The following is a 27,871-nucleotide window of genomic DNA, read 5'->3' as shown; positions in this document are numbered from 1 at the left end:
CAATAACAAAAAGTTATACAGAGAAGAAATAACACTTTCCTTGAATATTATTCTAAGAATTAATAACAAAGTATCACACTCTTATTCTTCCCTTCAAAAAGGTTTGAGAACCAAAACACATGCCACAAACAATTTTGAGCACCTACTGTATGCATGATGTTGTTCTACACATTGCAGATGATAAGTTTTATAAGGCATAGTTCAAGTGGTGCACAGTTGTAAACCTAGCAACTTGGGAAGCTAAGTCAGGAACAAGTTGGAGGTCAGTCTCAGAGATTTAGCAAGACCATACCTCAAAAGAAAAAATAAAAAGGGCCAGGGATCTAGCTCAGTGGTAAAGTACCCCTGGTTTTAATCCTCAGTACAAAGAAAAACAGTTAAAAGTTAAATAAGTTTATAGAGTATAGTGTATTTATTTAGTATGGGTATTATAGTTAAGTATAGTGCCACAAGTAAGCATAGGATTCTGATGGAACACCAAACAGCATCTATTTCTGATTTAGCTGAGAGTAGTCAAAGAAGTTTTTTAGAGTAAGTGACACTTCAAATGAGCTTTGGGAAAAAAAGTAAAAGTTAAACTAAATTGAGGTGGTAATGACATTTGAAGCAGTGGATGTTGAAATGTGAGGAGAGACAATTAACAATAAAGAGATAGAAACTACAGGACTTAATGTTAGAATGTAGGTGAGGAAGGAGTCATTTAAGTAGTAATCCAGAATGACTCCCATATTTCTGGCTTGAATACGTGAATTGACAATAGTGCTACTCAAATGAACATGAAAAGAGAAGTGGGTTTGGGGTGGGAAGAAGATTAATGCAGTTTATGATAAATTGATATCCAAGGTTTTACAATATAAATTGTTCTGAATCTCAGTAAGTATGAAGCCCAAGAAAGATGTATTGAATTCAAAATCATTCTCATACAGTTAAAGCCATGAGTTTTTTTTTTACATGTTAAGATTTTATTTACAAAGCTTTTTTGTTGTACATAAAGAGTTCCATGAGTTTTTAGGAGGTCAGGCTGGAGAATGAATCAAATAACAAGAGAAAAGAGCTAATCATGTAAACCTAGGAAATATCAACATTTAAGAGATGAGGAGAAAAGAATCTTCTGAAAGAACATTGGAAGGAACAACCAGAAAAGTGGAGGAAAAAATGCCCATTGGCATAGAAACTATAAGAGCAAAGAGATTAAAGAATAAAAACTGTAACACAGAAACACAGAGAATGAGAGGATATATTTGTAAATCATCTCTTTAGTATGCAGACTACATTAAGAACACTTACAACTAAATGATAAAATGATAATGTGATTTAGAAATGGGAAAAGATTTGAATGGACATTTCTCCAAAAATGATATACTAGTGGTCAATAAGCACAAGAGAAGATGCAAACTATCATTAGTCTTTAGGGAAATGCAAATCAAAACAATTAGATACCACTTTGGTTATAATCAAAAAGACACATAATAACAAGTGTTGACAAGGATGTGGAGAAATTAGAACCCTTGCACACCAGTGATGGAAATGAAAAATGGTTTAGCAACTGTGGAAAATAGTTTAGTGATTTCTTAATTAATTAAACATATAATAAGACCCAGAATTCTACTCCTAGTTATATATCCCAAAGAACTGAAAACAGGTATATGGACTGGGGGACTGGCTCAGTAGTAGAGCACTTACTTAGCATGTGTGAAGTCCTGGGATCCCCAGCACTGCAAAAAAAGTGGAAGGGCTGGGGATGTGACTCAGTTGGTAGAGTGCTTGCCTCGCATGCACAAGGCCCTGGGTTCAATCCCCAGCACAACACACAAAAAAAAAAGTGGGAGAAAGAAAGAAAGAAGAGCAAACAGGTATGTAAACAAGAATTCATATACCCATGATTATAGCAGCATTATTCACAATGGCCCAAAGGAGGAAATAATCCAAAATTCTATCATTAGATGAATGGATATACAAAATGAGGCACACACTTACAATGGAATATTACTCAGTCATGAAAAGGAATAAAATTCTAACATGTGATGACCACTACAACATGGATGAACTTTGAAAATATCAAGCTAAGTAAAAGAAGACAGACATAAAAGTCCATATATAACATGATCCCATTTATATGAAATATCTATAATAAGTAAATTCAGAGACAGTAGATTAGTGGTTAAAAGTAGATTAGTGTTTGAGAGTACTGGGGGAAGGGACAATTAGGGTGTGACTGCTAATGGGTGCAAGGTTTCTTTTCGAGGCAATGAAAATATTCCTGAATTAAGTAGTGGTGATAGTTGCACTACTCTATGAATACATTAAGAATCAATTAATTGTACACTTTCAAAGGATGAATTTTATATGTGAATTATATCTCAATTATGAAAATTTAATCATTGCGGTCAGTAAATATTCACTGAGGAACATTAATAATTGAAGAAAACATTATCACCACTAAATTCACTGTATCAAATGTTTTCTTCTGCTTATTATCAATTTTTTAAATAGAAAAAAAGAATAAAGAATCAGACAGTATTAATCATAACAGAGAAGCAAAATATGATTAGGATAAAAAAGTCCCACTGAATTTTGCAATTTGGAAGTCACTGGTGATCTTACAGAGTACAGAGTCATCAGTGAGGAAGATAAAAAAACAAATCTACAGGAAGATGAAGAATCAACCAGTGGTTAAAATGTAAAGACAGCAAGTTTAATCAATTACTTTTCGAAGTTTGACTGTTATGAAAAATGGGAAATATCATAGCATTAGAATCATGTTGGGACAAAGAAAGTCCCCCCGCAACAGATTTGTTTTGGTGTGAGCATGAGTGTCTGAAAGAAAAAGACATTTGAGAGACATTGACAATACAGGAGAGGAAGAAAATGACTAAGAGAAAGGACTCTGAAAAATGGAGGGAAAAGTCCAAGTGAAAGGACTGGTCTTGAAGCAAGGGAGCACACTTTCTCTATGTAGACAGTAGTAAAAACGAGAGTGGGTGTAAGGGAAGTTCAATCTGTAGGTACTGATAGTATGAACCAATAGTCCTGATTTTTTTCAATGAAGAAGGAACCAAGTTTAACAGTTGAAAGTGAAGGGAATGTGTACTAGGGCAGGAGCCTTGAGGACCAAAGTGAAAATATGGAATTGTTGCTGAGTTCAGAAGACTAAATTAATGAGATCCAAAGAGAGAAAGATGGCTAGATAGTAACAAAACACCCAACAGAGGCTGGAACCTGAATTGGCAGTGGCTCTAATCTGTTATTCTCTTCAGTACTACTCTACAGTCTTTCATGTTAGAATTGATAAAGTCAAATGGGAGGGCTGATCCTGGCCTGGGTTTTATTGAGGCATGGAGACATGGAGACAAGGAGTCAAGGAACTTGAGGGTAAGCAAAAGAGTGATTGGAGCAATGGATTACAGGATATAGACCAGTAAAATAAGATGTCAGGCTAGTTCCAAAAATGAAAGAACTGGTTGACCTTACTTCACATGACACCACTCTTTAGTTTCATTGTGGTTATAAGACAAGGTTCTGATCACTTTGGTTTTTCTTGTGGGATATAAGAAACTAGATTTCCAATGTCACCAAGATGTTGTCTAATAAAAGAGACTCCTCCAAAAGTATACTGAATTGCTATTAGGAAAAGGAATGGCAAATGAATCATAATTTCATGAGACATGGTAGCATACTATTCCAAGAATTATCACAAGATTATAAATTGTTAAAGACCAAATAGGGTTGGTCCACAGGCTCTAAGCTTTTACCCATATCCACTCTCCATTCCAACGTCTCCAAGTCTTTGCTTATGCTTCTCACTCTGCCCAGAATATTCATTCCAAATTTCAACCTGTTTTAGTCAGCTTTCTCACTGATGTGACTAAAAGATCTGACCACAACAATTTTAAAGGAGAAAACATTTATATGAGGGCTCATGGTTTCAGAGGTCTTAGTCCACAGAAGGCTGGCTCTATTTCTGGGGGCTCCAAGCGAGGCAGAACATCATGGAGGAAGAGTGTGGCAGAGGCAAGCGGCTCACATGATTGTCAAGAAGCAGAGAGAGAGGTCTCCATTTGCCAGATACAAATATATACCCAAAGCCACACCCCAATTCCTGCCTCCTCCAGCCACACCCTACCACTTCAGTTACCACTCAGTTAATCCCTATCAGGGGATTAATTCACTGATTTGGTGAAGACTCTCACAACCCAATCATTTCTCCTCTGAACCTTCTTGCATTGTCTCATGTGAGCTTTTGGGGGACACCTCATATCCAAATTATAACAACACCTGCCTCTAATGTCAGGAGCTGATTTTTATCTTGCTATCTCCTATAATGCCAGTTACAGTGTCTGGCAATGTCATAAATGCAGATTTAGTTCAGAGGGAATAGAAAAAATTCACTAATGGCTAAATGATCAGGAAAAGCTTCATAGGAAAAGTGTGACATTTAAGCTGTCCTTAAAGATAAGGAATATTCTATCATCAAAAAGAGGATTTTAACAGGGGAAATGACATGTGACAATGAAGGGAGGAATGGGCAGTAACCCAATGTATATAAACTAGGGGTTCCTATTACAACAGTGCATAATCCTGGCAAACCAACACTGATCTGGGTCTTTTTTTTAATATTTTTATTGGTGTACTATAATTACACATAATAGTGATGTTTACTGTTACAATCTCAAACATGCACACAATAAAATTATTGATGTGGGTCTTGAATTTAGCATTTGGACTATATGTTTTAAGCCACTGAGGGAAGACTTAAGTGGAGGGAAGAAAGGGAAAATATGGGAAAAAAGCACTCAGCTGTAGTAATAATATTGCTAATGTTAAAAAAGTACCAACTTTAATCTCCAATATTTTGCAACAAAGTAACTGAGAACCAAAAAGATGAATGACCCACCTAAGGAGACACAACTTAATTAGGGAGAATAACTAAGTTCAGAACTGCAACTAGAACCACTGTGTCTCAATTTCCACTCTAGTTCTTCTACCACAAAGAAACTGTCAGATGATCAGACTGACAGAAAGCATTTATATATACAAAAAGGAAGTACTACATAAAGGCATGTGATTTGAAGAAACACAGTACCATCATTAATCCCTGTGAATCTATCCTAACAGATAGAGCTAGTATATGGAAAATATAAGGTAATGATGAGAATAAAATTTTTATACAATTAAGACAGATTTATCAACACATGTACAGATTTATACTTTTCACATATATTTGTATTTGATCTTTACAGAAACACTGAAGGAGACACGAAAGGTATTATCTTTCCCTTTTTACAAAAAAGGACATTGAAATATGCTAATAGGTTAAGAGCCAGAGCTCATCCCATTACTCTTTCCACAAACTTCAGGACACAGAAAATCTCCCAAATAAACCAAAACAATCGTGAGACGCTCTAGTTTACAGGTAAGAGTTAGACTTACTCGAGTGAATAAGTAAGTAAAGGCAAGGGCTGATTGGAAAATGGGTTAACTGGAAATGTGAGCAGGTAGGTTATGAAATAGTAGTATATATGCTCTTACCTTTTTCATTGTGAATCCTATTTCTCGAGAGTAATTATTTGTTGAACTCAGTAATAGTGGCAGGAATTTCAATCTATATACACATTGTCTGTGGTTGGTAAATATACCTTTATTAGGTCATTATCCTCAGGTTACAAACCATTTCACAAGCCATGCTAGAGATAGGGAAAACACTGAAATGCTCTTCCTGGGATGGTGTCAAATAGCAAACTTACATTACCTACAAGGCCATGACATATAACACGACATCTTTTACTGGGAATAATCCTAGTGTTTAATACTTAAATGCAAACACAGACAAGTACAAATCAGTCTCTCTATCCCCTACGTCCCCCACACTCTCACACGGACATGACCACAAACCTGGCTTTTACCTAGGCCTTTGTTATTTGAAACACTGACCCATTTTGTGTGATATAAGATACAGAATCCCTACTTTAAGGGCTTACACATATTGACACATTTCAAATGAGATACTGTTAAGAATATAAAGAAGGTTAGAGATCTCTGATAACTAATGGGAGTTAGTGGGAAACCTGTAACCCAAAATGAAACTTGAGTATAGAGTCTCTCGAAACCTGGCAAACCAGTTGCAATTTGAAGGCCAAGAAATTGAGGTACCTTCAGACAGCAGGGAGAAAAGAATACTAATGAATTTGTAAAGGTAAGGACTTGCTGCACTGAGGAAATCAGTAACTACAATAGCAGATTAAAGTGGATTATGAACATCTGCAACATGGAAGGTTCTGAAGATTTGAAGGGGGACAAAGAGTTAGGTGAAGAGACTATAGAGTCCAATATACTTTCTGTAAGAATGTCTAAAGAAGCCATAATGAAAGGATGTCATTAATAATTGCTTTAAAGTGGCATGATGTCTTTCTACACATGCAATGTGTACTACAGTATTTTATAGTCCAATATTAGGGGAAATATCGTAATGACTTAAGATTCAATTTGGTATTCAACAAAAGAGTGCAGATTACTGTTATACGTATGGGAGACACAAAGAAGTATAAAGACTTGGTCTCTGTCTTCAAAAATATTACCATCTAGTTAAGGTAATAAGATAACCTACAGCAAAGAGATGCCAAATGAGGGGTTTAGAAAAGTGCTGAGATGGATTAAAGGGTAAGGAACAATTTACCAAGGAGTTAAGGTTTAAGTTGAGTTCTGAAGGACATGGAGGGCTCCAAGAGACAGGGTGAAGGAAAGGGCATTGAACTTTGGGAAATAGGTGTACAATGGCTCCAAGAGGTCTGTCAGTGCACCCATCTGGATGAAACAGAACTAAACAGAGAGTAACTAAAACAAAGGCAGAACAGTGCAAATGTGAATGTACAGAGACTTGGAATTTCAGTTTAAGAAGTTTGAGTTGGATGTGGTGGCACACACTTGTAATTCTAACTATTTGGGAGTAAGGTAGAAGGACTGCAACTTTGCAATGAGCCTGGGCAAAAGGTTGGAAATATAGCTTAGTGGAAGAGCACTTGCCTAGCATATGTGAGGCACTGGGCTCAATCCCCAGTACTGGGAGGAAATAGAAAGCAAAAGAAAAAAAGAAGTTTGAACTTAAGTGGGGTGTGGTGGCATACACCAGTAGTCCCAGTTACTTGGGATGCTGAGGCAAAAGGATTGCTTGAGCCCAGGATTTTGAGGCCTGTCTAAGCAACATAGCAAGACCCTGCCTCCACAAATAAATAGAGAATATTGAACTTCATTCTATAAGCAATTGGGAGTTAGCAAAGATTTCTGAGGAGAGGGAGAGAGGGATGACATGACTAAGTGGTACTTGAAAACAATAGTCTGAGGTGTGTACATGAAGTAAAGAACAAAGCAATTCTCAGTCATATAATGATGGCAGGACAGAGGTAATAAGAAGCTGTAGATGAATCAGATTTTCTTGGATGAGAAAGAACTTAAAGATTATCTAAGCTAAACAATCAGAGTGGTATCAGTTGGAACAGAAAGAAAGGGAGTGATAAAAGAGAACATTGTAAATCAACATCACAAACCAGGCATGGTAGCACCAACTTTAATTCTGGTGACTTGGGAGGCTGAGGCAAGAGGATCATAAGTTCAAGGCCAGCCTCAGCAACTTAGCAAGACCTTGTCTTAAAATAAAAAATATAAAGGGCTCGCAGTGTAGTTCAGTAGTAGAGTGCCCCCAGGTTCAATTCTCAGTACCAGGGAGAAGAAAAAAAAAACTTCCTTATATAAGAAACCCTCAGAGTTTCCCCATCTTAGCATCTAGACAACATAGTAAAAGTGTTCTAGAATCATGCACTGCTTCTAGGCACACAGCCTTGTGAATTGATCTAAAATTCTTAGCAATGTTCAAGCCTTTCACTGCCCTTTTAGGCCACTAGTGTGGCAGGATGAAATAAGAATGACGATCCACAAACCACAAAATAAAATTCAAAAGTAATCTCCTTTTGAAAATCAATTTCATTGTGGCTGTCTGGTTTCAACCCCTGCTATCTGCCATCACTCCAATAAAAATTACTCTTCATCTCTGAAGTGCAGGCCCATTGACAGGTGGATGTACATGGAGAAAATTACTCAGCAACCTATTATTTAAAGTGGTTTCAGCAGCTAGCAGCAGGGAAGTCCCTAGGAAGCCATAAAAGACAGGGAACCACCCTCTCTCTTGGCTACTCCAAGCATACATCACTATCATCTGGCTGAAGAACTGACAACCAAAATCTAATTCCTCTCTCACCAAAAGACACAGAGTTTATGAATTGAGTTTCCAAGCGGTATTCCACAGAAATGTTCATTAAGCCTTCACTACCACCCAAGCTCATGGGTCAATGGTCTTCAAAGGTAGGCCCAGTAATTACAGGTAATAAAGACCTATTAATCTGCAAAAGGGAAGCTGAAGTTAGGTGCAGGGAAAAAATCTTATCTTGTTTATACTCTTGCTTTTACTACTTCTTTTAGAGCAGTAGTTCTCAAATGAAGCAGAGAAATAGCATCATCTGAGAAGCCTTTATTCCAAACTATATATGCCCATGGTCCCACTGTAAACACTCTGGTGATGTATGTCTGGGTATATCCAGAGACATGTGCTTTTGGAAAAGTTCTCCAGTCAAGACATTAGCACCTCTGATAAAGAACCACTTTCAGCCAGGCACAGTGGCAAAAACCTGTAATCCCAGCAGCTTAGGAAGCTGTGCAGAAGGACTAAAAGTTCAAGGATAGCCTCAGCAACTTAGTGAGACCCTGTCTCAAAGTAAAAAAAAACAAAAAGGGCTAGGGCTATAGTTCAGTGGTAAAGCATCCCTGGGTTCAATCTCCAATTAAAAAAAAAAAAGAACAAACCACTTTCAGAGATGATCTGTATGATATGTTGCATATTTTAACCCTACAACTCTGAAAACAATTCTAGTAGTATATGAGAATTGGGTATTTCTATCAAATTGGGTATTTCTATCAGAAAGAGAGGGAGAGAGGAAGAGGGGAAGGAAGAAAGAAGAAAGAAGGAAAGAAAGAGAAAATGAGGGACAATTCTAGGCTAAGATTCTTGATTCTTTCTCTAGTTCAAGTAGCTACTAAACCCTTTTTTATTTCATTTTGTGTTGCTATAACAGAATACCACAGACTGGATAATTTATAAAGAAATTAAATTTACTTATCATAGTTTTGAAGGCTGGAAAGTACAAAAGCATCGTTCCAGCATCAGGCAAAGACCTTTATGCTACATCATTCCATGATGGAAGGTGGAAAGTCAAGAGAGCACATAAGACAGAAGAAAGACAAGGTGTCTGATCTTATCCCTTAATTAGGAACCCACTCTCTTGATATCTAACCCACTCCTATGATAATGGCATTAATTCATTCAAGAGAACAGAGCCCTCATAAACTAATCACCTCATGAAGGTCCCACTTCTCAATACTGTCCCAATGGCAATTAAATTTCAACATGAGTTTTGGAGGGTACATTCAAACTATAGTAGGCCACATGGGCACTCTAGACTCTAACCACTCTAGGCCATTCACAATTCCATAATTCACAGATCTGTGATTTGGAATGCACACCAGAAAAACTGGTAGGGCTTTTTTCAAATTATACACACTAATAGACTAAGATCCCTGAAGCTTTTGATTGAGTTGATTATGGGTGGGATCCTGGATCCATCTATTAGGGGGAGAAAGTACTGGAGTAATTGGAAGGAACAGTCTTAAAGATTCTCTTTCTCTATCTCTCTCTGTAAGGGAAGGTATCACTCAGAAATATAATAATAGCACCTTTTACACATTTATTCATAATTTTCTATGTGCCAGACACTTTTTTGTTTTAATTAGTTATATGTGACAGTAGAATGCACTATGATACATCATACATAAATGGAGTATAATTTCTCATTCTTCTGGTTATACATGATGTAGAATCCCACTGGTAGTGTAGTCATATATGTACATAGGGTAATAATGTCTGATTCATTCTACTATCCTTCCTATCCTCACTCTTCCCCTCCCTTCACTCCCCTCTACCCAATCTAAAGTAACTCTGTTCTTCCTTAGGCCCCCTGCCCTTACTGAGTTAGCATCCACATATCAGAGAAAACATTCAGCATTTGGTTTTTTGGGATTGGCTTATTTTCCTTAGCATGATATTCTCCAGCTCCATCCATTTACCAGCAAATGCCATAATTTCATTCTTTTTTAAGAGTAAGTAATACTTTATTTTGTATGTATACCACATTTTCTTTATCCATTCATCTTTTGAAGGACACCTAGGTTGGTTCCATAGTTTAGCTATTCTGAGTTGAGTTGCTATAAACATTGATGTGACTATGTCCTTCAGGATCTGTAAGTAACTCAAAAAACTCAACACCATAAAACAAATAACCCAATCAATAAATGGGATAAGGAACTGAACAGACAATTCACAGAAGAAATACAATCTATCAGTAAATACATGGAAAAAATTTTCAATATCTCTAGCAATTAGAGAAATGAAAATCAAAATTACTCTAAGATTTCATCTCACTCCAGTCAGAAAGGCAATTATCAAGAATAAAAGTAATAATAAATGTTGGCGAGAATGTGGGGAAAAAGGTACACTCAGACATTGCTGGTGAGACTGCAAATTGGAGCAACCACTATGTAAAGCAGTATGGAGATTCCTCAGAAAAGTAGGAATGGAACCACTATTTGACCCAGTTATTCCACTCCTTGGTTTATAACCAAAGGACTTATAACCAGCATACTATAGTGATGCAGTCAGATGCTTTTTTAAAAATAACAGCTTCATTTACATATAATTCATATACCAACAAATTCACCCTTTTTGGGTACACAAATTAGTGGTTTTTAGTAACTTAACAGAAGTGTATAACATCATGATAGCGCTTACATTATTTTTTTTCTTTCAGGTTCCACTGATACACCACCCTGTGGTAAATCAGTTTTGGAATATTTTCATTCCCCCCAATAAGTGCCCTCATTCCCACCACTCACCACAGACATCTACTAATCTAACTTTTGTATCTGTATACTTGCCTATTCTGAACATTTCAAACAAACTGAATCATATAATGTGTTTTTTTATGACTGGCTTCTTTCACTTAGCATAATATTTTTGAGGTTTAGCCATGTTGTAACATGTATCCATACTTCATTCCTTTTTATGGTTGAAAAATATTCCATTGTATAGAATATTATACCACACTTTGTTTATATATTCATCAGACTTTTGGGTTGTTTCCACTTTGGGGCTATTATGTATAATGCTGCTATGAACATTCATGTAGAGGTTTTTGTGTGAACATGTGTTTTCAATTCCTTTGGGTATATGCCTTGGAGTGGAATTGCTGGGTCATATAGTAATTTGATGTTAACTTATTAAGGAACAAACTATTTTCCAAAACAGCTGCATCATTTCACATTTCCACCAGCAATGTAAGAGGGTTGCCATTTCTCCACTTCTTACTGTCTTTTTCCTTATAATAATTTTAGTGGGTATGAAATGGTGTTTTATTCTATTTTCAATTTTTTGAGGAACTTATATACTGTTCTCCAGTAATGGCTGCATTAATGTACATTGCCACCAACAGTGTCCCTCTTCCTACATTCTCCACAGTACTTGCTATCTTTAGTCTTCTTGAGATTAGGCATTCTTACCAGAGTGAGGTGATCCCTCATTGTAGTTTGACTTCCATTACCCTGATGGTTAGTGATACTGAACACTCACTTACCTAACTGGTCACTTGTATATCTTTTGAGAAAAGTCTATTTGGTCTACTACCCCTTTATTTTATGCAGTGCTAAGAACTAAACCCAGAACTTGCACATATTATGCAAGTACTTTACCACTGAGTTACATCACCAACCCTTTTTTAAGTTTTATTTTCAGAAAGGGTCTCAATAAGTTGCCCAGGCTGGCCTTGAATTTGCACTGCTCCTGTCTCAGCTTCCCAAGTAGCTGGGATTAGAGGTATGCACCACTGTACCCAATTATTGCCCATTTCTTATTTATCTATTTGAATGTGGATATTCACTTTTCCAAGCACCATTTGTTGAGCAGGTTATTTCCTCTCAATAAATTGTCTTGGTACTTTGTCAAAATTCAATTGAGTGCTGGGGTTGTAGTGCAGTGGTAGAGTACTTGCCTTGCATGTGTGAAGCACTGGGTTCAATCCTCAGCACCATATAAAAATAAAAATAGATAAAATAAAGGTATTGTGTCCATCTGCAACTAAGAATTTTTTTTAAAAAACTCAATTGATTGCCAAGTGTGGTGGCACACACCTCTAATCCCAGCTACATAGGATGCTGAAGCAGGAGGATCTCAAGTTTCAGGCCACCCTAGGCAATTTAGTGAGACCTTGTTTCAAAATAAAATTTAAAAGGTCTGTGGGTATAGCAGTGGCAAAGCACTTGCCTAGCATGCATGAGGTCCTGGGTTCAATCCCCACCACTACAAATATTAATAACAATAAATCAATTGATTATAATGTAAGATTTATTTCTGAACTCTCAATTCTTTTCCATTGATCTATATGCCTATCCTTGCACCAGTATCATACTATCTTAATAACTGTAGCTTTTGTTAAAAATGGGTTGCTGTTCCCTGAAACTGTCATGTTCTATATCAGCTCCAGGTCATTGCACATGATGTCCTTACTGCCTAAAACAGTCTGCCTAATTTTTACTTATTTTTCAGGCACAAGCTCAGAAGATGGTTTGTCAAGAAAACTGTTCCTTGATTTCACATGTTTGGGCCAGGTGCTCTAGATCATCCTATGATTAGCCCTACCATTGCACCATCAATTTGCATTGTACTTAATGATTCACAATTCTCCATGATTACAGAGTCCTCTCTAACCCATTCAACAGTCACATCTCCACTGCTTTGTATAGTGCATGATACATACAGATGATCAATATATATTTGTGAAGAAATCAGCTGATTCTGCTTCTCATAACAAATGCATAAGTAATTTGGATTAAATTTCCTGCTGAAAACCACAAGAAAATTGGGACAAGATATAAATGATATATCATTATTAAAAGGCAATGCAGCCAAGAAGAGTGGAACATGCCCGTAATCCCAGGTGCTGGGGAAACTGAGGCAGGAGGACTGCGTGAATGTAGTAGTTTGAGGCCTGCCTTGGCATCATAGTGAAACCCCATCTCAAAACAGACAAACAGAAGACAATACAGCATTATGGAGCCAAGATGTTGAATAAAAAGAAAACTCCAAGAAGTTGTTTTTCTTCTAAGGTCATTGGCTGATCACAGATGCATCAGCTGAAAGAGCACAGCTTTTGACAGACTCATAAAGCTAAGAGAACAGAAATTGTAATTCAGGACACATTGAAGATGGGGAACTCTAGAAAAACCCACAAGCTTTGAGTTCTAATTTAGAAGGGATAGATACTAAAAAGAAGGGTAAATCAACCTTCATTTGGCCTGAAGGCCACTTCAGAGTACCTCAATTTCATATAGGATTAAAGTAATGAAGGAATGCTAATACTGTGAAACATTTTTCAGAAGCATAAACCCTTTCTGGATAAAAATAACTGAAGCCTCAAAACATCTCTACTATAATTTTTCATATTCAATATTTGCCATTTGATCAAAACTAACAAGACATATTAAGAAACAGCCAAAGTGATAAAAGATCAAGGTATGCAATATATAATAGGAACACTCTCAAGGATTGGGATAATGGTTATCAAATGAAAGTTATTACATAATTATGGTTAATATTTCAAAAAAGAAAAGACTTGATTGGGAGTTTTGGCAAAGAATTGAACACTATCTTTAAAAAGAACCAGGGCCTGGGGTATAGCTCCATAATAGAGTACTGCCTAGATTCAACCCCCAGTACCATAAAAAAAGAATCAAAGGAAAATTCTAGAAATAAAAATACATGTGATAAACTAGACATGGTGGCACATGCCTATAATCTCAGATTCTTTGGAAACTGAGGTGGAAGGATCACAAGTTTGAGGCGAGCCTTGGCAACTTAGTGTATAGATAGATAGATAGAGTATATATACACACACACACACACACACACATATATGTATTATATATGTTTTTGTCTAGGTACATATTTATGTGTGAGATAAGTGATATTGAGAACTCAATGGGTGAGTTCAAAAGATAATACAAATGTAAAAAGAGAATTAATGAATTATAAGGTAAATCAGAAGAAAATATCCAAAATAAGAAAGGAAAAATATTAGAATATAGAGAAAAGTATGAAAGAGATATAATAGATGCTGAGAAAATATCTACAAGTTTGCTATGGGCTAAATGTTTGTCTCTCCAAAATTCATATGTTGAAATCTAATTATTAGTATGGTGATATTAGGAAGTAAGGTCTTTGGAGGTGATTAAATTAGGAGGACAGCCCTTCATGAATGAAATTAGTTTCCTTATAAAATAGTCCCAAGAGAACTCATTCATCTCTTCCATCCTGTGAGGATACAGCAAAAAGTCCTAGGAAGTAGAATCTCACAAAACACCAAATCTGTCAGTGTCTTGATCCTGGAATTCCCAACCTCTGAAACTGTCAGCAACAAATATCTATTGTTTATAAGTCACTGAGTTTATAGTATTTTGTTAGAACAGACTACGTAGACTAAACTAAGACAAGGTTGAAATTCAATTTTTTTAAGAGAGAGAATAAGGCCAGGCACTAGTGGTGCACATCTATAATTCTAACTACTAAGGGAGGCTGAGGTAGGAGGATCTCAAGTTCAAGATGAGACCCTATCTCAAAATTAAAAAATAAAAAGGGCTAAGTAAAAAGGGCTGGGGATGTGGCTTGTGGTAGAGCACCCTGGCTTAATTCCCAGTACTGCAAAAAAGGGCAATTTCCTTCAAAGAAGCAAATATAAAATTTTCAGCTATTTCTCAGCAGGTGTAATGGAAGCCAGTAGGCAATAACATGGTATCTTCAAGCTTCTGAAAGAAAAAAAAAAACAGCTAACCTAGAAAAATTAATAGCAGACACATACTAAAGGACATGTTAAAGGGTGTTATTAGAGCAGAAGGAAATTATCCCAGATGGAAACTTGAGAAGTAATTAAGGAATGAAAAGTAATTTTAAAAGCAAACATAGGAACAATCTAAACGAATTTGGCTATAAAACAATAATGTCTTGTGTGAACTAAATGACTGCACCATTTAATTGTTTATTTTACCTAGTATAATGTCCTCTAGATTCATCCATGTTGCCACAAAAGGCAGGTTTTCCTTCTTTTTAAACTGAATAGTATTGCATTGTGTACATATACCACATTTTTTTATCCATCCACTGGTGGACACTGGCTGATTCTATATCTTGGCTACTGTAAATAGTGCTGCAAAGAACACTGCAAAGAACACAGGAGAGCAGATGTCTCTTCTATATATGCATTTCATTTCTTTTGGATATATACCCCATAGTAGAATTGTTGAATCATATAATGGCTGTACTAATTTATATTCCCACCAACAGTGTGCAAGAGCTCCCTTTATTTTCACCTGTTCACCAACACTTGTGATCTTCCATCTTTTTTTTTTTTTTTGTGGGAGGCAGGTACTGGGGTATGGAAACCAGAGCCTTGCACATGCTAGGCAAATGCTCTACCACTAAGCTATATCCCCAGCCTGTTTTTGCTTTGTTTTATTTTTGAGACAGGATCTTTCTAAGGTGCCCAGGTTAGCCTTGAACTTACAAACCTCCTACCACAGCCTCCTGAGTCACTGGGATAACAGATTTCCACCACCACACCTGGCTTTTCTTTTTTATAATCGCCATTATAACAGGTATTAGGTGATATCTCATTGTTGTTTTGATTTGCCTTTCCCTGACAATTAGTGATATTGAGCATTTCTTTCATATACTTATTGTATGTTTTCTTTTGATAAATGTTTATCACATATTTTGCACATATTCTAATAGGGTTATTTCTTTTCTTGCTATTGATATATTTGAGCTCCTGTATTTTGGATATTAATCCATTATGGTTATGCAAATATATTCTTCTATTCTATAAGTTGCCTTTTTAATATGTTGATTGTTTTCTTTGCTGTGCAGAAGCTTTTCAGTTTGATGTAACCTCATTGTTCTATTTTTGCTCTTGTTGCCTGTGCTTTTAGGGTCGTATCCAAAAAAATCATTGCCCAGACTGATGTCATAGAGTTTTTCCCCTATGCTTTCTTCTAGTAGTTTTATGGTTTCAGGTCATAAATTAATCTATTTTGAGTTGATTTTTATATTGTGTGAGATAAGGATCTAACTTTATGATTTTGAATGTGGATATCCAGTTTTCCCTGTCCCATTTATTGAAGAGATTGTCCTTTCCCCATTGTGGGTTCTTGGTACCTTTGTCAAAAAAAAATCAATTGACCATAAATGCATGGATTTATTTCTAGGTTCTCTATTGTGTTCCACTGATCTATGTGACTGTTTTTATGCCAGTACCACGCTGTTTGATTAGTGTAGCTTTGTAGTACATTTTGAAGACAGGTAGTGCAGTGTTTTCAGTTTGCTTTTTGTTGTTTTTATTATTGCTGTTTTGTTTTGCTTTTGGTTTGGTTTGGTTTTGCAGTTTTAGATTTTTAGTTTTGTTTGGTTTGCTTAAGATTGCTTTGGTTATTTGAGATCTTTTGTGGTTGCATACAAATTTTAGCACTGTTTTTTCGATTTCTATAAAATATCATTAGAATTTTGATGAAGATTGCAGTGAATTGGCAGATCTCTCTGGGTAATATAGACATTTTAACAATATTAATTCTTCCAATCTATAAACACAAGCAATCTTTTCATTTATTTGTGTCTTCTTCAATTTCTTTTATCAATACTTTATGAATTTTCAGTGTATAAGTCTCTCATCTCCTTAAATTTATTTCTAAGTATTTTTTGGCACATAATGTCTTAAATTCCTGTATCTAGTGAGATATAAAATATAGTATTTAACTCTTGCCCACAGCAAAATGACTTCAGTAATCCTACCAAACATTTAAGGAAGAAATATTACCAATATTAAATAAATTTTACAGTCAAAAAATAAAATGAAACATTTTCACTATTACAAGGACAGCATAACCTTGATATCCAAACTTGATAATAAAAGAAAATTGTATGCTAATCTCACTCATAAATGTAGATACAAAGATTCTAAATGAAATGTTAGCGAAACAAATGCAGTCATATATACTGAATAGGGCATTAGGAATAAATAGGGTTTATTCTAGGGTGCAAGTTTGGTTTAATACTACATTATTAATGGAGAAAAATCATATGGTTATCTCCATACATGCAAGAAAACCATGTTTTTACAAGGATACAGGAGACCATGAATAAAGCAAAATTCTTAGTAAGCTAGGGCCAGAAGAGAACTTTTTAAGTTGATAAAGCTTACCTTAAAAACAATAAGAACAATAAAACTACAAGCATCATTAAGTAACAGTGAAATGCTAAAATATTTCCCTCTGAAGTTGAAAAGAGAAAAAGGAAGCCTTGATATCACTACTTTAAATGGTTCTGGGGACTGAACCCAGGGGCCCGCTACTACTGCGCTATATCCATAGCCCTTTTTATTTTGAGACAGTCTCAATAAGTTGCTGAGGGCTCACTAAGTTGCTGAAGCTATCCTTGAACTTGAGATCCTTCTGCCTCAGCCTTCCCAGTTGCTGGGATTACAGATGTGTGCCACTACACCAAGCTCTGCTATTTCTACTTCTATTCACCATTTTTCCAACAGTTCAATAAAGTAAGAAAGTCACTCAAATAAGAAAGAAATTCCTTAAAGTATATAGTTTGGAAAGGAAGAGATAAAGATTTTTTTAATTTATCACTTTTCACAAGCTATTTGATAGTATTTGTGGAAAATTCAAAAGAACATACAGATAAATGATTAAGACTAATAAATGAATTCATCATGTTTCTGGATGCAAAGTAGATATATAAAAATAAACTAGAATTCTAAACATCAGCAATAATCAATTAAAATTAGACTGAAATTATACATGCCCCCAGATTGGGTTTTCTATGAAGCAGAGTGAAAGACACAGAATACCATGTAGGGCTTTTATTAGGAAGTGCTTATGGGATCAACAGATGTGTAAGAGAAGGGAAAATGTATGGCCCTCTCATAATTTCCCAATTTGAGAATGCAGACTGCACTGGAAGAGGCTTTTTCTTGGGTGAAACAGTTTTCCTCAATCAAGGAAAACTCAAAAGTGCACTCTTTGCTGAGCTCTGACTTCAATGGTTGAGGGAATAATTCCTGAATTCCTGAAATGGGATTTGGGTTGTGGATCACAATATCCACCATAGATACCACCCACAATGGCATAAAAATAAACAAAAAACTTAGAATAAGTATATATCTAATGGAAGGTTTATAAAACCTCTATAAAGAAGTGTAAAAATGTACTATCAAGGGACTGGGGTTGTAGTGGTAGAGCGCTTACCTAGCATGTGTCAGGCACTAGGTTCAATTCTCAGCGCTGCATAAAATAAATAAAATAAAGTTCTATTGACAACTAAAAAACATTTTTAAAAAGTATTATCAAGAAAAACTAAAGAAAAATCATAAATGGATGTGCCATGTGCATGGATTGGAAGGCTGAATATTATAAAGATGTAAGTTCTTCCTAAATTGATTTTGAGATTCAATGCAATCTCAATAAAAATCCCAACAAGTTTCTTTTCATCTTTTTTGTGTAGGTGTATGGGACATGACAAGTTGACTCTACAATACCCATGGAAAAGGGTCAAGGAACAAGAATATTCAATATACTTTTAAAGAAAGGGAACAAGATGAAAGGATTTGCTTTTCCAAATATCAAGAGTTTATTATAGCATCCAATGATAAAGACTATGGTATTTGTGTGTTGTGGTTTGTCCCTTAAGGTTTTATGTGCTAGAGGATTTATAAGCCGTGTAGCAGTGTTAAGATGGTGGAATCTTTAAGAGGTGGGGCCTAGTGTGAATTGGGTCATTGTTGGTGCTGCTTTCAGAAGGGATTATTGTTTTTCTTAAAGACTGAGTTCTCACTAGAGTAGTTTATTATGCAGTGATGTAACCTCATGCAAATTTGCCCTGTTCTGCACATGACTGCTTCCCTTTCCACTTCTCTGCCATGTTATGACTCGTCCAAGGGGAACTTCACCAGAGCTAAGCAAATGCTGATACAATGCTCTTGAATTTACAAAACTGTGAGCTAAACAAGCCTCTTCTTTGTTAAAAAATTTCAGCCTCAGTTATTTTGTTATAGCAAAAGAAACTGTACTAATGACCAACAGAAGAGAACAAATCATTCAAAAAACCATCTAGCATATATGCAGACACTTGAATTCTTCATGACAAAGAAGACAATTTCGAGAAATAGAGAAAAATCCTTATTTATATGGAAAGAAGTGAAGCTTGATTTCTAAACCTCATAATACACAAAAATCAGTCCTAGGTGATTCATGGGTCTGAATGTGAGCGGCAAAAAAGGATAAAGCTTCTAGAAGATAATATAGGAGACTATGTATACATGACCTTAAGTTAGGAAGATATTTCTTAAATGAAACAACAACAAATCCTAACCACAAAAATATTGAAAAACACTGATGATTAAAATCAAAGACTTCTGTTCATCAAGGTATGCCATAAAGAAAGATAAGCACATATTTTGGAATGATTTGGCAATATAAAAAATACAAAAGTAGTTCATATCCAGGCCACATATGAATTCCTAAAAATCTATAAGAAACTACCTATAATAAATGGGCAGACAACTTGACAACAAAAAGCAAAAAATATTGTACAGGAACTTCACAGAACATATTCAAAGGAATAACAAAAATATGAAAAAGAGCACAACCTCAGTAGTCTCCTGAGAAATGTCAACTAAAATCATGAGATAGTACTACAAACCCACCCATCATAATGGCTTTGATTAAAAGAACCAATAATACCAAGTTAAATAAAAGATGTGGAACAACAGGAATTCTCATACTCCAATGGAGAGAACACACATTGTCAATCACTTAGAAATACTATCATTATCAGTAATGTCAAAAATATGCATTCCCCATGACCCCACAATCCTCATCCTAGATATATACCCAACAGAAATACAAATGTATGTAACCAAAGGACATGTACAATAATATTTGTGACAATATTATTTATAATTTCCAACTGGAAACATCCATATACTTATTATTAAAGAACAGATAAACTATGATATACTCAAATAAGAGAAAATATAAATGTATAAAAATACAAATAAAAATTATAGCTATATGCAACATGAATGGATATCACAAATATAGTGTTGATCAAAACAATGCCAGAGCCAGAAGAATATATAATGATTGATTTCATTTATATAAAGTTCAAAATAAATAAGACTATGATGTTAGAAGCCAGAATAATCATTAACTTTGGAAAGAATAATACTGGGATAGGTATGGGGAAACTTAGAAGTTATGGGATGCTAGTAATATTCTATTTCTTGACCTGGGTACCAGTAACATGAGCATGTTCACCTTGTAATAATTCATCAAATTGTACAATTATGTTGTGTGCACTTTTCTCTTCAATGTGAAAGTAAAGAAAAGGAAAGAAGGTAAAGAAATGAAGAGCTAAGTGCTAAGGATTTATAGAGGTGTCAGATAAAGATAGTCCTCTATGAAGGTTGCTCTGCAGGTAAAGCAAGTGGTTTCTCTTAGTTATATTCTTAGGAATTAAGTGGTTTTATACTTCAGAAGTTCTGAAGTATAAAGAGATCTTCTCCATAAGGTAGTTACAGATAAATTATAGATCATTTTTCACAAGATCTAAGAGAAAAAGAGAAAAAGATGAGACCTAAAAGCAAATAAAACATCAAACAATACATTACAGAAAGCTTTTTGCACCATCTTAGAGGTAAGGTGTGAAAATGGAAAATGAACACATGATTGGGGTTCTTCTCCATTTCACTTTCTAATTATTTTAGAAACCAGTGAAACATTAGCAGTGGAACTATTTACTCACCTAAACATGGCTGACAGTTCACAGGCTTAGCACAACCTGAGGAAAACAGGTCTATTATATAAAGAGAAAATGTCTTTGTTTTACATAAACACCTCCAAAGTTCCCAAATAATATTCAACTCAATAAGTATTTGAGTGTCCTAAGTGTAACTAGCACTGTGTCTGGCATTATGGAAAAAGACAAAAATGAAGATAGATTTCTGAGGAGTTCCATTGTGGAGACACAAGTTTTATTAAAAACAATAGCAATAACAACTAGAGAATGATCCCAAGACAGGATATAGCAAATGGCTTGCAGGAGTAAAGTAAGAGAGATAGAAAATAACATGGGTATAATGAAGCCAGCTGATCAAGAACCTTGAATGTCACACTGAAAAGTTTGTACTTAAAACACATAGAAAACTATTTTTCATCTGAATCCTATACCTTTAAAATAATTTCTGGGCTCATTCATTATGTTCCCTTTGAATTACCTGGTTATTTTCTTTTTCTCTTTTGTTTGTTTTTGTTTGTTTTGCTTTTTGTACTGGGATTGAACCCAGAGGACTTAACCACTGAGTTACATTCCCCAGCCCTGTCTTATTTTTTATTGTGATATAAGGTCTACGTTACTGAGGGTCTTGCTAAATTGCTAAGTCTGGCTGCAAATTTGTGATCCTCCAGCCTTAGCCTCCCAAGCTGCTGGGATTACAGGAGTGTGCCACCTTGCCTGAGACACCTAGTTATTTTTGTAATCAATCAGTCTTAACATAAGTAATATCAAATCTGGATACACTAATGGACTATCTAGTTATACCAACAAATGTTTTGTAGAATGTTAAAGTTGACTTCTATGACATCACCTCAAGTAATTAGGAACATACCCCAAATATCCCTAACAGTACTGAAAAAGTTCTTATTATTTTAACCATAGTTTAGACTATCACTTGGGGCAATGAATTGACATACGACATTTATTTGTTTCCCTCCAAAAATAATTTTTCAAGCATTAAAATATATCTAATACTTAACTTTGTGTCTGGCACATCAGACTTTCTATTTCCTGAATTGGATTATTAAATTACACCAACATATTAACCATACTCATCTCTCACATGATTTGGAAGACTTTGATCATTTTTCTCTAATTCTCTCTCTCCAGACTGAAAATAAAAAAAAAAAACAAGATAACATTTCATCTTTTTCATTGATTTAATTTGGTTTCTGGGGACTTTTATCAGCTGCTCGGTTTTTCTTGAGGAACAGCCACTAAACTTTTCTGTCTGGTTATAGGTGAAAATCCACTTTTGATCTTTTACATGGAAAAGATAAGGGTTTTGTTTTGTTGTTGTTGACTCACTTCATGAGGCTGCCCACTATATTCTTGATCCTTGAGGAGCACAATCACAACTGGAACAAATTCTGTATAGAATGAGCCAGTGATATTTTATTTTATTTTTATATTATTTATTAACTGATTCAGACACTAGTAAGATGTCTCTATCCCTTATGATTACCTCCACCAAGTATCCAGATAAATCTAGAGCTACTCAGCTACTCCAACAACAGGAAACAGTTATGATTCCAGAAAGTCTGATATGTCTCTCTCACATTTTATCATCAGTAACCATGTCCCCACTTGGGAGACTTTCCTAATATTTTCCTTGGAGAAACTCTGCTGGTCTCACGAATTTATATCCTCACTGCACTTCCTTCCTTCCTTCTATATCTGCTTTTACAAAAGCTTTTAAATCGAAGTATGACATTTACAGTGGTTTCTATGATCTGTTTCTTGGGTCATAATTGAGAGTCTAGAGTCCATCATCTCCTAAGCATGGATAGGTTTATTTTGCCTAACTGCATGACCTTACACAATGAAGTACCTCTGACTGTTCTGCTCACTAGATCTCGTGAGATCTTCCTGCAATTTATTCTTGTCAGCTTGCTTTCATTCCTTGCAGATAAACTGGTGAGAAACCTGAATGCATTGCCCATTGGAGGGTGCATATTTTTATCTTTCTTCCTCTCTATCCAAGAGTTGCTGTAATAGCAGCTGTTTGAGTTGAAAAACTAAAATATAAAAATATGACCTACGTGGCCAAATCCCACAAGGCTGTTTACTTCCTTATTTATGAATCAGAATATGTCAGCACAACTTAAAATTTTGACTGTCAGCAGATACTGCAATTAAATGTCCCTGCAAAACCAGCAGAGGGTGCACCAGGGCACTACAATTTTTACCCAGGATATAGTAGTACTAATTTAATAGTCAATCAACTTTTCCTTTATTTATTTATTCATGCATTTATTTATCATATAGGAAAACCAATATTCTCCAGAGAAACTTAAGTTGTATCTGAGCTAGAATCCTTTCAGAGTATACTCTAAATCTTCTGAAAGTGAAGATTAGGATGAATAATGAATACAGGATTAAACTTAGTCTGGTCAAAATGTGGGTAGAGTAGAACAAAAGGACACAAATCTGAGCCCTCTGCTTTGTACAAAGTCTACTACAGAGCTCCACCCTATTCCCTCTCTCTGCCAAAAAAAAAGCCTCAGTATGTAGTATGCTATGAAGGAATGGGCACTAAACTGCAAATTAGGAGAGCAACTCCATCCTAGTTTTGACTCTCGTTATGTGAATCTTGGGCAAGTCCCTTTCCCCTTGGAGCCGGTGTTCTTCAAGGGAACGAAATAAAATGGACTAAGATGGCCCCTTACAACTCCTAAAACCTCCAATTCAAAATTGATGTCAACAAAACTAGAGAGCCAGTATCCTTGCTTCTACTGTTTAGAAAAACTAAAACAAAAAATAAAGAACAGAAGAGAGAAACTTTTGTTTTAAACCTAGACAGAAATAATTCAGTGCTACCCAAAGGGCAGGCAACTCAATGCCATTGCAGACCTGTGAGAGTCCCATGCCATCACAGAAGCCCTAGAGTACAGCTGTCTGCTAATCCTCAGTCTAAAAACATGGCTCTGTCCATCCTGAATGCCAAAAAGTCTTGGCCACCATTTGACTAAGAAAGTTGAATTCCTTCATCTTTTCACAGAATATCAATGTTCAGCTGCTTAGTATTTCTATTGGGCGTGGGGTGGGGGTAAATAAAGGAACCAGAATCCTGGCTAATTATCATTTAGCTACAGTGTTTAAAGTTTCAAGTATGAGAAGCATGTCTGCTGATTCTCTTTTTGATAAGCTGTTATATAAGTTGGAGTATGCTAGCAAGACATTTTAAGGCTCAGGGCAAGTTTACAACTCACACTGTAAAAAAGAAAAATGTCAGTTCCAAAATCACAGTATTATCACGAATGTGATCAATTGTACAACTTTGGATGGAAGGACAAAGCAGTACAAATAAGGCTTAAAGATTGTGATAATGACTCTGGATGTAGTAGTAGATATAGAAGGCTGAGGAACTTATTTGCACAACTTGTCCTCTTCGCCAAAAAGTACAAATTCACAATTATCCTTTAACCACCGCAAAAGCATCACTGGATACTTCTCCTTAGTTTCACATGTAAGACAAAATGTGGCAATCAAGATAATACTTATATTAACTGCACTAAATTTACTTGAATAAAGAGCTAGGAGAAAGTAGAAACGAAACACCAAAGTTAATGGTATGCTAATAAGGGTACAAACATCATAGATTGAAAAAAAAAAAACTGCACTTGGGAGAGACTACTCCTGAGTTCCACTGGTAGATTCCTGTTCTTAGGCTAGCAGTAACGAAAGCGCTTCCCACCTACCCTCTGTATCGCAACACCACATTCAAATAATAAAAATTAAGTCAGAACCGGCACGCAAAGGGTGAGTTTTATTTCCATAGATTTTTTAAATTGCTGTTCAGAAGTTGTCTAGCAAGACGGCATATTTCTACCAGAATTCCTCAGGGGCGCTGATCCTCACTAGAACGCCGAGGACAATCAGTCTCAAATTGCAGGTAAGTGTGAACAAGCCCACGTTCTGGTCAGCGCACAAGGACCCCGCGCTGAAAGTATGGTTAAAAGTTGTTTCAACGGGCGTGGAGCAGTTATTTCAGCTGTTTACAGCTCCAACTCCAAAGAAGAGCCTGCTAGTGCTGGCATCAGCTCTGGACACGAAAAAACAAGCACCGCGGGCAGAGAATCTCAGCAGGAGCAGGAGGGCCAAGCTGCTCGCCGTTAGTCGGCTAGGGGGGCAGCGCGGGCACCTCCTCGCCGAGCCCGGGCGGGAGCGTCGCCAACTTTTCCCAAGGCAGCACATAGCCCCGGGCGGCGGGCGCAGGCTAGAGTTTCCAAGTCAAGGGGACCTGAGAGAGTCTGGGTGAGCTGAGCCAGCGACCCAGGACAGACAACCTGCCCTAGACAACGCCTCTGCTGCTCGCCTGCCCCCTCCCTGGTCCTGCCCTCTAACTTGGCTCCAAGTGGCCAAGTCCCCTCCCCGCCTTGTGGTGGAGGGCCCCCGCCCTACTCACTAGGGAAGGGGGCCTCCGCCACCACCGCCGCCCCTACTAGGTGACTCACCTGGTGCCGGTCCTGGGAGTCAGGGGGGAGTGTAGTTTCTCCCGGTTCCAAGGGCTGCTGTTGAGGTAACGGCTGCCCAAAGTGGCGGGTGATGCGACCGTCAGGGTCGAGGCCACCGAGACTGCTCAGCGTGCCAGAGGTGCCAGGGGTGCCAGGGCCGCCAAGGCGGGACTCAGCTCCCCGTTCCCGCCGCAACTCGGACCGCAACTCTAGGTAGCAGCACAACGTCAGCAGGTGGAGGGCTAGCGAGAGGCCAAAGAAACCCAGGAAGAGCCGGCAGCTGTTCCCTTCGCCCGCCCGGGCAGGGGCCCCGCGACAGCCGCAGCCCTGGTTCCCCCGCTCCCGTGGCGCTGCCGCAGGCAGGGGTTCCCTGCGCTCTACTTCAGGGTAGCCCATGGCCTCCGGAGACACCCACTCTCTGAGGCCCGGGAGCTGCTGCGTCTGCCTCAGTCGTTCACGACCCCTGACAGGCGACTACTGTCCTGCCATCGGCTGGGGGCTGCAGGGACCCGTGCCTGCGCGACGGTGGCTGGGCGGGACGGAACAGGGAGCAGCCGCATGTGCAGCTCCAGTCGGAGGGGTGGGAAAGGGAGGAGGAGGGGCGGGAGAGAGGGGCGGCTCCGCCCGCCGAGGGAATGAGGGAGGAGGTCCCGGTCGACCCCGCCCCATCCCTCAAGGGGCTGCCGGGACGCCCAACCACTGGGCCGCCAAGCCTCGGCGCCCCGCCCCTTGCCGTTCAGTCTGGGCCTCTAGCCGCGGGGCGGGGCCTGGGGGCGTGAGGGTTCGCCTCTCCCTGAGGGCCCCACCCAGCTCTTCCCGCTTGCTCCGTACCAGTTGGTGACTCCTGCTGTCGTTCATCTCTGGACTCCGCCCTGGTTTAACCCTTCAGCGCCAGTACGGGGGAGGAAAGGAGGGGGAGGCTGAGAAGAATTTGGGAACCTTGGAAAGTAGGTACAGCAAAGAAAAGGAGGCAGAAACTAGCATTAATAGAAATGTTTGCAATTAACTGCAGTTGTTAATAACATCATCCAGTACTTATCTGTTGCTTTCAATCTTCAAAGCGTTTAACAGACGTTAAACTAATTAAAACAGTTCTGGGTTTGGAATGAAACCATGCCTGCTGTGTTTGCAATCCAATGGCTCGCCAGAAGAAAAGGAGACCTAGGAGCCTGGGAGCCAAAGGGACTGGGAATCAGGCAGCCTCACTCCTGGAGTGTGTCTCAGGGCTCAATCTAAGTCATGGAGAAGGCTATCTGTTCCAAGTGGAACTGAAGTGATGTTGTCCCTTGAAAGGTAAAAACAGTCACCAAGGATCTCTTGATATACCAATTAATTTAGCAAATATAAATCGTGATCCCTTTTTAAAAGCAGAAGGTGCTGCATGAGAAAATCCAGTCAGAATAGTTTCTCCTCTTCCACTGATGGGGGGGCTTTTGAGTGGATAACGTGTGCCTTCAAGGAATAAGTAGGGAAACTGAGGGACACAATGAGGTGGATTTTTACAATGGTGGTCCACAGAATGGCCAGACACTATTGGCATCTCTGTTTGCAGGCAACTGTTCTGGCCTCTCCACCCCTCCCATCCTTCCCCTGGAGTACTCCCTGGGGGAAGTTCAACAAGTCAGCCAAATGTTCCAGATGTACACTGCTGCAACTGCAGCATCTTCAACAGCTGCACCAATCAGAAACGGGTTCAGAGGGGGGGGGAAAGTGGCAAATGTCAGAACAATAGACCCTGAAATGAAGGATGGAAAGGATTAGTTTAGTCAAGAGTCACCATTGACAAGAGTTACTAGTCTCAGATTATAGAGAACTAAATGACTGTAGCAGGGGAATCATGCATGGTTTTTTAGCCACTATATGTTCTCATTCTCATTTTATTGAGGAACGAATAATTAGCAACTTTATCAACTCGAAGCAGACATCCTGAGTGCCACCAAGGAGGCTTAGTGATGCCCTGGAGCTCTAATGGGTAGGCATAAGACCTAGGCTCCTGAGAGAAAAGAAAAACACAGAGGGTAACAGAAAAGAAGACAAAAGAAAAGAATCAAAACAAAACCAAAAGCGTGCAATGGGGAGGTCAGTCCAGAGAGCACAGAGGTCATAAGCCTTAAAGAGCTTAGCCACAGACAACTTTTCTTCCCTACCCTTCCTGAATTGTCTCTATGCTTCAAAAACATCTTTTTGTCCTCTCTTTAACCTTAATCCTTGAAATAGAAAGTTTACAAAGAATATCATCATCATAATACAGATAAGGGGAAAGGAAGACTTTTAACAGCTGCTCTCAAGTCCTGCTTGTCCAGACCAGGAATTCTAGATGCTAGGAAAACTGCCAGGCTGATTTACCTTAATTATCACAGTCCAGGATTATTGGAAA

At 37.7% G+C, this 27,871-nt stretch overlaps 1 protein-coding gene across 1 annotated transcript in view; it reads right to left on the bottom strand.

The window, feature by feature from the left end:
* The window catches only part of Eda (ectodysplasin A), a 370,621-nt gene extending 344,593 nt beyond the window's left edge, over window positions 1–26,028 (bottom strand). The window contains 1 exon segment of the mRNA XM_053743337.1: window positions 25,495–26,028. Within this exon segment, the coding sequence (XP_053599312.1) occupies window positions 25,495–25,890 (396 nt within the window). The 5' untranslated portion in view covers window positions 25,891–26,028.
* Between the last annotated feature and the right edge of the window lie 1,843 nt (window positions 26,029–27,871).

This window comes from Sciurus carolinensis, chromosome X (assembly GCF_902686445.1).
Source record: "Sciurus carolinensis chromosome X, mSciCar1.2, whole genome shotgun sequence".
In the NCBI taxonomy this organism is placed as follows: domain Eukaryota; kingdom Metazoa; phylum Chordata; class Mammalia; order Rodentia; family Sciuridae; genus Sciurus; species Sciurus carolinensis.
This window is presented reverse-complemented; position numbering and strand designations above follow the sequence as displayed.